At 33.2% G+C, this 10,354-nt stretch overlaps 1 protein-coding gene across 2 annotated transcripts; it reads left to right on the top strand.

Annotated features, from left to right (window-relative positions):
* The first annotated feature begins 3,208 nt into the window (after positions 1–3,208).
* Positions 3,209–9,628, top strand: LOC136218032 (integrin-linked protein kinase 1-like). Of its 2 annotated transcripts, XM_066004757.1 has the most exons (12): positions 3,210–4,052; positions 4,197–4,271; positions 4,396–4,500; positions 5,451–5,536; positions 6,472–6,592; positions 7,355–7,437; positions 7,625–7,687; positions 7,802–7,920; positions 8,161–8,246; positions 8,422–8,546; positions 8,969–9,100; positions 9,232–9,628. In XM_066004757.1, the coding sequence occupies exons 1-12, from the start codon at positions 3,630–3,632 to the stop codon at positions 9,236–9,238; spliced, it is 1,425 nt and encodes a 474-aa protein (XP_065860829.1). In that variant the 5' UTR covers positions 3,210–3,629; the 3' UTR covers positions 9,239–9,628. The 2 variants fall into 2 exon arrangements, with proteins under 2 accessions (XP_065860830.1, XP_065860829.1); XM_066004758.1 differs by lacking the exon at positions 9,232–9,628 and having other exon boundaries at positions 3,209–4,052; positions 8,969–9,104.
* Positions 9,629–10,354: the final 726 nt, after the last annotated feature.

Here is a 10,354-nt window from a genome sequence, read left to right as displayed (position 1 = left end):
GGTTCAAAAAAAAAAAAAACAATTTATTAGTTCACAAATATATTTTAAAATTATTAAGTTTGGTCTTAATTAAATTTTTTAATCCTTCTAGTACATTCTTACATGCAAAAGTAATAAATTGTAATTAACTATATAAATAAAAAAGTATCTTTTTAGTTTTTAAATTTAATCAATATATTTATAAAACAATTTATAATATATATACATCAATATTTATACTTGTGAAAATATTCTTGTTATTTATTCTCTTAAATTTTATTCTCACTTTTTATTTAATATAATATTTTCAAATTAATACTTAAACATTAATATGAATATCAATAACTATTGTATTTTTTAATTTTTATTTATAAAATTTATTAAAGATAAAAAAGAAGTTAATGTTTACAATGTTAGTAATTTTTTTTTGAAGAATACAATGTTATATAGTTAAATGCTGATTTTTATAACTTTCGATATAGTTTTTATTTATTTTTATTAAAGAGCAGGAACAACGAAAGAGCTTTGCACAGACATCCCAACTATGTTGGCATCCCTGTCCACCGCTTCAACTCCGAAGCCCAATTTATTAAAAGAATAAAGAATAAAAGTACAAGAATGAAAACTAGAACGTTTATCGAAAGCGAAAAACAGTGCGGCCTCCTAAATTGCTAAGGAAAGCCGAATTGCAAAAGTGAGGAAGCTCGTTCCACCATTCATCTTTAGCCGAAAGTCTACCATAATTTGCAAGAATGTCTACAACATATATGGGAAAAAGCGATCGTCATGGAAGCCATATTTTATAGGTATTGCAGTCAATCTTGCTTGAGCATCCACGACACCATTAAAGACTGAGATTTTAAAGTTTGCACCACATAGCTCGAGTCGCTCTCCACCCAGAGATTGTTCCAACCTCGCGCAAAAGCCATGTTAATAGCAGTAATTGCAGCAGACAGTTCCACAATATAGGAGTGGTGACAGTCCAATTGAAAAGCAAAGGCTCCAGCAAAGTCCCCGTGCTGGGTTCTGAAAACTCCCCCGCAACCGGCTGTAATTGGAGAACCGGCTACTAACGCGTCGGTGTTAACTTTCCACCACCCCGAAGGAGGGTCGTGCCAACGAACCGGTATAATTCTCTGCGCGCGGTGAGGGTTCCTCTTGAGACCAAGCTCGTTTAGGATTTTGCATTCAACTGTGGAGTTCCACATTGAGCCATTCGACAACCCTCCCAACTCACGAACCAGGCTCCAAAGCCGACGGAAAACTAACGTGATGTTTGGCTTTTCTCCCTCAAAGATGATTTGGTTCCGTGTATACAAAAGAACCCAAACACCATTAACGATTGCAGAGTTCCACAGCGCAGAGATTTGCGGACTAAACTTCTGTTAAGCCGTCTCTAGTATCAGATCCGTCACAGTACCGTCAGTGTAAACCGTTCGACCAAACAGGTTGCCCACTCCTCTCCAGAACTGGACTGAGTACCTGCAAGTGATGAAAAGGTGCTCAGCGGTTTCAGAATCCTCCGCACAGAAACAACATCTCGAAACAATTTGACAACCTTTCCTTATCAGCCTGTCATGAGTTGGTAAGGCTCCCATAATCTCCTTCCAACAAATTAAAGAGTGCGATGGTAAAATATACTGTTTCCAAACCATACGGCACCAATCCGGCTTTAACAGATCTGGTCCGAGCCAATCATGAAACAACTTGGTCGAGAATTGACTAGAAGCCGCGCAGACAACTTGGTCGATATAGTTTTTATTTATTTTTTAGTGAAATAACTTCTATGTCGATAGACTAAAATTTCTATAATTATATAAAAGTTAATAAATCAATTATAGATTAGATTATATAGGAAATAAAATAAAAATAAAAATTTAAAATAAAAAATAAATGATTTATTATTATAAAAATATATTATTTTAAAGTTTATTTAATTTTATTAAAAAAATTATTTAGTCCAGTTTGATTATTGAATCTAACAAAAGAATCAATAGTTAAACAAATAAAAAATTTAAAAATTATTTAATTATTTTTTTAAAATAAAAATTATTTAATTACTTTTAAAAACATAAAAACCGACTAATATAATATGTAAAAATAAAAAACTAATAAATTATTTATATCTTGCATTTTAGTAAAAAAAAAGGGTTAAGGTGCAAAAATACCCCTAACGTTTTGGGCTAGAAGCAATTTTACCCCTAACGTCTAAAATGGTGCAATTTTACCCCTAACGTTGGAAGATAAGAGCAATTTTACCCCTAACGTTAATAAATTGGGTCAATTTAAGAAATAATTCATCAAACTGTCTTCTCGGTCATGAATCTTGTTATCTACAATTCATACGTGTGTTATTTTATCAGTAACAAATCACAAACATTCGTTGAGATGTGAAAAAAAAAATATACTATCTTTTTGTACGGATTAGACAAAAAAAATTCAAAAAATCCACCGAATTTATAAATATTAATCTCAAATTCTATTATTAAATTATAAAAAACATGAAATCTTTTTTTAGAACGAATTGTTATGCAATTGGTGCAGAATAATGAACAAAAATATCTGTGTTTTATAATACTGTCTGAAATTGACCAAATTTATCAACGTTAGGGGTGAAATTGCTCTTGGTTTCCAACGTTAGGGGTAAAATTGCACTATTTTAGACGTTAAGGGTAAAATTGCTCCTGATCCAAAACGTTAGGGGTATTTTTGCACCTTAACCCAAAAAAAAAAATAATCTTATTTTATGTTTGATTCAATAAAAAAAAAAAAATCCCTTTCATACCATATGTTAGTTGAGATTGTGTAAGATTTTAATGGGTTTGACATTGCATGTTTTTTTGTTACTGCATAATTTTTTTTTTTTTTGAGAAAAAAAGCTACTATCTTTTAGCAACTCTATCAATTAAAAGTTTATATATGTACCAGAAATTAAATTCAACTCTAATTAGCTTAGAAATTTTATACTTAAGTCCAAACTTAATTAATTGCTAAATTTGAGGTATATAATGGATGGAAATCCGTAAATATCTTATACTACAGACAGTGTAGCAACTAGCAAGTGTTTAATGTTAATTTATAAAAATACAACTTGCATTTGTATTATTATTATTTTTTTTTTGACAACTTGCATTTGTATTATTTAGTTGACTTTGACTCTTCAGAAATAAACTCATTCATCTACTGCAGAATAGCGAACCGTATAGAAAATAAAAAACAAAAATAAAATTTAAAACATAACGGCTTTTTCTCGCATTCCTGTCTTTCAGTTTGTGTCTCACCATTTTTTGGCATGCGATTCGCTCGGATCTAAAAACCCATCCATCCATTCATTCTCTTTCTATTTTTGTATCTCCGTTTTCTCTTTTCTTTCCCTTTCCTTTCCCTCCTTCTCTCTTTCCATCGCTCGAAATCGAGAGCTCAGTTTTCCACTCTGTAGCCTCTCGATCCCTCGAGCCAAGGTGGAGGGAGAGAGATTGGAGAATCTTTGTTATCAAAATTACTCTCATTCAACAATAGATTTCTCCGTCTAATGCACCACAATTCTAAACAAAAACGACAATTCGGTGCTTCCTCCAGCAGAAAGGAAGAAGATCGATCGTAACATTAACAAGAATTTTTAATATTTTTTTATAAGCTAAACAAGGGAAATGGACGGAATCACGTCGCAGTTGAAGCGAGGAATTTCTCGCCAATTCTCCACAGGTTCGTTGAGGAGAACCTTGAGCAAGCAATTCTCAAGGCAGTCATCTCTCGATCCAAGGAGGAATAATCTCAGATTCAGCTTCGGCAGGCAATCTTCGCTCGATCCTATTCGGAGGAGCCCCATACAGGGGGAACAATCCATGGTGCCGGATAATCTTGATTGCACGATGCAGCTTTTGTTTATGGCGAGTACTGGCGAAGTTAAAGGCGTTGATGATTTGTTAAATGAAGGAATTGATGTTAATAGTATTGATTTGGATGGAAGGACTGCGTTGCATATTGCAGCTTGTGAAGGGCACGTGGACGTCGTCAAATTATTGTTGAGTAGAAGAGCTAATATGGATGCTCGTGATCGCTGGGGAAGTACGGTAATTTACTTTCCCTTTTGAAATACGAGGAAATTATTGATTCCTTTCTGTCTTTTTCTTCCTAATAATTAACTGAGATCCATTTCCATACATAAATCAAGAGCCAATTCCTGCAATTCATAACTCCATGCCTCTTTTGATCAGGCATGTGCTGACGCTAAGTACTACGGAAATATAGAAGTTTACAATATTTTGAAGGCGCGAGGAGCAAGAGTACCGGTACATAATGAAATTTTCTTGTCTTTCTTCGTTTGTAGCATTAATTGCTTTCTTGACTCTTTCCCTTTTTGGTTGAAGGCAAGAAGATTGTTGAAATTTACGTACTTTTTTTCCGTTATTTTAGAAAACCAGGAAGACTCCAATGGTTGTTACGAATCCTCGAGAAGTCCCAGAATATGAGCTTAATCCATTGGAGCTGCAAGTTCGAAAATGCGACGGCATCTCAAAGGCAGGCTCCTAATATTCCCCTCAATTTTGATTTCACTGACACATCCTTTCGCTTCAATTCATAATAGAATAATATCAAGTTGTCTTTATTTTTGATCTATTAGCTAATGCTCTTTCCGGGAGGCAGAAAGCTTCTAGAACAATGACATTGTAATGAATACGACTTTTTGTTTCCAGGACTCGTAGTTACAGATGAGGGTTGTTTGTTCGTCTTTCCTCCGTCAGACATTACTCTTTTTTCTGTTTAACATTAGCTTTGATATGCTATATATTTTCACACGCCATCTTGGGCTCTTGAAAATTGGCTCTCAATAGCTTTATACTGATTTAAAGGATATCTAGTTTTTTGCTGTTAGGCTTGGTAAAATTGAGATTACAGTGACTAGTCCATTCTGCTATACGTTCAAATTTATAGTTATTGTATACTTTTTGGAAAAGAGTTACTGTGTACTTATTTTCCACTGAATCTGTGGTATTCTTTCTTTTCTTTGAAACTTATACTAGCCGTGCAGCATGAACTTCTAGGATTAAGCTGTGCTTTAGAAACTTGTTCTAGGATTCCCAGTTTTGTAATTAATTTTTATGGAAATGCGGGATCACATTTTCTTAAAATTCTGCAGTTTTCTACTGCTAATCTTTTTCATATTGCCTGCTGTTCCTTGTCATTTTTTATTATGCATTTGACCATTTTATTTCCTGGCTGTGCTTTAATTGTTACAGTTAGAGTAAAACCAATCAACTTAGTACTTATTATTTTGTTTTCTTAAAGCCACGATCTATTTTGTTAGCATAGGAGAATGGAAGCTATCTGGTGTTTCAGCCATTTTAGAACAATTCTTAAGTCCCAAGAACACATCATAAATGGAATTTGTTGTAGCTGGTATTGGCTTTGTTATTTTTCATGCTACCCTATCAGAATTATTATTTATTAATGGATATTTTCCATAGCAGGGTTCATATCAAGTGGCCAAATGGAATGGCACCAAGGTGACCGTGAAGATTCTTGATAAGGATACCTATGCAGACCCAGAAAGCATGTATGTAGCAAAAAATTGAAAAAAAATAAAATTATCCGCAATAATTTTTATTAGGTTTGAATAACCATGTGAGCTTGTCATTTCTGAAATTAGTTAAGTTTATCTGAGTCTTTCTACTTCTTTTGTTGTTTTGCCTAGATCCTAGTTGTTCAGATCCCAACGCATTTATATCTTATTTTTGTCAAAAGCAGACCTATGAATCATTTTTGTTCTGTTGAAAGGCCTTCATTCTAGGCTCTGTTTCATGTATGTAGATGTCATGATTCAATTTTGTTAATTTCTTCCGTTATTAGCATATTTATCATTATCATCATTTGTGTGCTAGTATTCTATTAAACATCCGCATAATTTTTTCCTTTTCACAATCCACATATTTATATATCCACTAAATGATGCCCAGTGTTGTGTTCCTTAGTTGCTCCACATGATCAACAACTTGATTATCTATATTTTCACAATTTTGGAGTTTTATTTGTACTTCTTTCTTTACAACGTAGTGGGAAATTCATTCTAGACTCTTTTTTTCAGCTTAACTAGCACACCGAGTTATTTTTTTGGCTTTTCTAAAGATTCTACTACTTATTGATCCTAATGATTATGCTTACTGGTAGATGTGGATTTACCGGGTTACATTCTTAGAGAAATGGAGCTCAGTTTTTATATTTATATCTCTAAAGAAAATATTTCCAGATGACTTGTCAGCAGTTGAAATCATTTCAATTTATCTATGTTGCTGCCTTATTCAATGTTGCTCTTCCCAGAGTTTCTATGCAGCCTCTTAATTCAGATATTCTGTTTAAAGTTGTAGAATTCATTGTTCATGATTCCAACATTATATATCTGATCTCATTATTCTCCATCTGTCTCCTACTTGTCTCTTATATTTTCTTCTTTTCCATCTTTTTTTAATTTACTTTTTTATTCTTATATGACAGAAATTCTTTCAAACATGAGCTAACCTTATTAGAGAAGGTCAGGCATCCGAATGTGGTTCAGTTTGTTGGAGCCGTTACCCAAAATGTACCCATGATGATTGTTTCAGAGTATCATCCAAAAGTAAGACACATGCACTATCTTTCAACACATTATTGTTCTATAATGTCGTGTATTGCTAGCAATATAGAAGGTAATCTCATTGCATGCCCAGGTTTTCCAGGAAAAAAGAGAAAATAACAGATATGACTATAATACTGTAAAGAACTAAATGCTCCAAATTGAAAGCACTAAACAGCCAATATATCCCTATCAAACTTAGTACATGATTTCTGACATTGATGTGCATATAGTTACTTAACGTTAATGGAAAATGGAATTCAGAACCGTTATAAAACTTGATGTCATCCAAAAGTGAACCAAATCAATATTTTTTGGTAACCTCAGTAGAAATGTAATTCTTGTATTATATTTTTGAGATGTATGTTTTTTATTTCATAATTGCGTTGTATAGTCCTATAAATTTGAATTCTTAAACTCTATTTGATAATTCGTTATGAAAATTGAAGCATTCTCGTACTATAACTTCTGGTGTCTTCATCTGAGTAATAGTATAGAACTAAGTTGGGTGTTGCAATTTGCTGGAATCAATCACCACAATGGAACATGTTCTTAAGAAACCAATGGCATAAGAGATATGTTTGGTATTCCAATTTTAATATCTGTAATTAAATCAGGAATTCTTTTTAATGGCTGTTTTTATGTTAGGAGTTGTGTACTTTTGGAACCTTCATGTGAGGGATAATTCTGTAGGAAGAACAGTATATTACTTTGGTTCAGTGGATTTCAAACCAGAAATTTAAATGTAAAATTTGCATATTTCAGGGTGACTTGGGATATTATCTTCAGAAGAAGGGGAGGCGTCTATCTCCATCAAAAGCCTTGAGATTTTCTATTGATATTGCTAGGTGCGTGCAACTTTTTGGAATAAAATAAATGATGCTTTTCTGAATTATTGAATTCAGATTAATCTAGGTAATGTACGCAACCCGCACACAGAACAACTAAGGATGCCATAAAATTGTTCAGTCCGTTTTATCTCGTATAATTTTCCAGGTTGCAATTTTTAAGATAGCTTCATATCTTTTTTATCAGGGGCATGAACTATCTCCATGAATGCAAACCAGATCCAATCATCCATTGCGATTTAAAGCCAAAGTAAGGCAAAGAGATGCAGAAATTAATGAAAAGCAAAATCTATTGCAAATCAACTTTGATGTTACCTATTTGGTGTACGGTTCTTTAATTTTTGAAATTTTTGTAAGGTGCCAGAAATATTTTGCTGGATAGTGGTGGTCAGTTGAAGGTTTCTGGGTTTGGTTTGATAAAGTTGTCAAAGATCTCGCATGACAAAGCCAAAGTTGTACCTGGTGCTCTCATCGACCCTTTAAGTAAGTTCTTGCTAGTTCTATCTATAATTTTACTGGATTTTTCTTGTACCTTGGACCATAACATCAAAATATTTATAAATTTAAAAGCACATCTAACATACTTACTGCAGTTTTGATTAGTTAGGAAACCTTCTACGCATCCAAACTTAAGCATATTGAGTTGTTATTTAAAAAAGAAGAGAAAATCACTTATTTTCTTGACTTGAATAGAAGTAATAGTGTTGCTTTATTGATTTGTAGATATATATTTGGCACCCGAAGTTTTTAAAGGTGAAATATTTGATAGGACTGTGGACATATACTCTTTTGGTGTTATTCTATATGAGGTAAATTTCTTTTCTAAAATATCTTTTATACGGGATTAGTGACAGGGTTCAGATGTACCAAGTTAAATTGGCTTAACAAATTCTAACTTGGAGTAATATATTGTGTCCTGATCTATTCTGCAGACATTATACTTTCTTTTTAGTGTTAAGCATTTGTTTTTTGGTTTCACCCTAGATGGTTGAAGGAATACAGCCTTTCCATCTGAAGTCTCCTGAAGATGCCATGAATATGATGTGTGTGGAACAAAAGAGACCGCATTTTAAGTCCAAATTAAGAAGCTACCCTCCAGATCTAAAAGAGTAAGTTTGAGTCAATCAGCATTTCAGTACGAATCTTTTTTTCCATCAGATTGGATAGATGTTTGTAGGATTACAAAATTGTTTTGTATTGCAGAGGCTAGTAATGTTTCTAGTATTATTATTTCTCCGGTTTATGTCAGATATTGTTTGTGTTTGTTTTTTATTTTTGAGTTTGTTGCTGCTCCTTAACTAGAAATAGGGTGGTGAGCATCACAACTAGTTTGTTATATATTTTATAGAGTCAATGACATTGGTGGTTTTTTGACAACACATGTCCTTCTTAGAAGAATGTATTAGTTTTATGGCCGTCTATTTATTAGATTTCTTAAATCATATAGTTATTCTTTTGGTACTTTTTTTTTCTTAATGAAACTGAGTAAAGCGAGAAGAACTAAGGCACGCAATCCTTGATCCACATGCAGGTTGATTGATGAATGTTGGAATCCAGATGCTGTTGGTAGGCCAACCTTCTCAGAGATCATCGTAAGATTGGACAGAATCGTGGCGCAATGTGCTAAACAAGGATGGTGGAAAGACACCTTTAAGCTTCCCTGGTAGGCATTTTCCCCAAAACTTTGTTCATTGCAGTTTCAATTTGATTCGTTTTATATTTTGTGAAGAAGTTTGAATTTTGTGTCAAAAATATTGGTCGGAATTAGTAGAGCTTGTATATGATCTTGTGCAGGCTATAAGAGGAGGCATTGCCATTTGAATGATGAATATAGGAGAAAGATAGGAGGAAAATCTCCATAGGCGTAGCAGATTTAGAGCTTCACGCACGTGCACCTTCCTAACAAAAGAAATCTATTTTGGGGGATGAATAGTTGAAAAGAAAATGAAAATGAGTTTTATTATCCCTTGTTTTTTGTTCCTTTTCTCGATTAATGTGCACAAGCTTGTGCCTTTTTTTTTTTTTTTTTGTATAGTTCATTTCCACATGTATATAGCAAATGGAAAGAGAATAGGTGGAATGTACTATTAATATGCAATGTGGGATACTCTTAATTTATTACTACTTCAAATGGGGGAAACAGTTGATGACAGTTAAGAATTTGTCAATTGTTTACTCCCAATATAATTGAAGAGCCTTTCATTTTTGTCATTGCCAGTTTTTTTTTTGGAATTTATTTATTCTAGTAGGTTTGTACTGTTCAGTTATCCAATCCCTTTTAACAAAGATATCCTAAAAATAGAACAAAATCAGAATCTCAATGATTGAACCATTGATTATCGAGAGCACTATTATTGAGATCTTGATGATAATCACACGTGTCCTTTTCTAACTAATAATAACATCAACAAAATTAAATACTCTCTCTTTCTAAAAAAAAAAATTAAATACTTTGATAACCATGTATCTGAACCGTATAATTGTTGAATTCTTTCCATGCTGACTTGTAAAATAGAACCAAAGTCGGAGAGGGCTAGAGTCCGTCGAATCCGCTCTGATATGTAAGTCAGTCAAGTGCTTAGGAATTGTTGAAGAGTATGAACTAGTTGTGAGATAATAGTTAACGTACCATAATTTGTAACTATACATGTCTATGTATAGGGTTTAACCTGAATCATTCGTTAACTAGAAATTCTTTCGGACTTAGGATTTCCTTCTCCTGTTAAGAGTCTTGTCTTAGGAAAAATCCTTTTCCATGTAGAGTTCTAGTTATTCTCGAACATTCTCTTATAGGAAAACAGAAGCTTCTAAGGGTTTTGAAAGCCTATTTCATCACACCTGGTGTATTTGAAAGCCTATTTCATCACACATGGTGTAATAGCGTACAGGGTTGTGATGATGTCACGTATGATGTATG

Source organism: Euphorbia lathyris, chromosome 2 (genome assembly GCF_963576675.1).
Source record: "Euphorbia lathyris chromosome 2, ddEupLath1.1, whole genome shotgun sequence".
NCBI lineage: Eukaryota > Viridiplantae > Streptophyta > Magnoliopsida > Malpighiales > Euphorbiaceae > Euphorbia > Euphorbia lathyris.
The sequence above is the reverse complement of the archived record's forward strand: the minus strand, read 5'-3'. Positions and strand labels throughout refer to the sequence as shown.

Coding starts and splice junctions, on each gene's coding strand:
- LOC136218032 (XM_066004757.1), top strand. CDS start 3,630: ATGGACGGAATCACGTCGCAGTTGAAGCGAGGAATTTCTCGCCAATTC. Junction 7,438..7,624: donor TTTTCTATTGATATTGCTAG/GTGCGTGCAACT, acceptor CTTTTTTATCAG/GGGCATGAACTATCTCCATG. Junction 8,247..8,421: donor TTGGTGTTATTCTATATGAG/GTAAATTTCTTT, acceptor GTTTCACCCTAG/ATGGTTGAAGGAATACAGCC.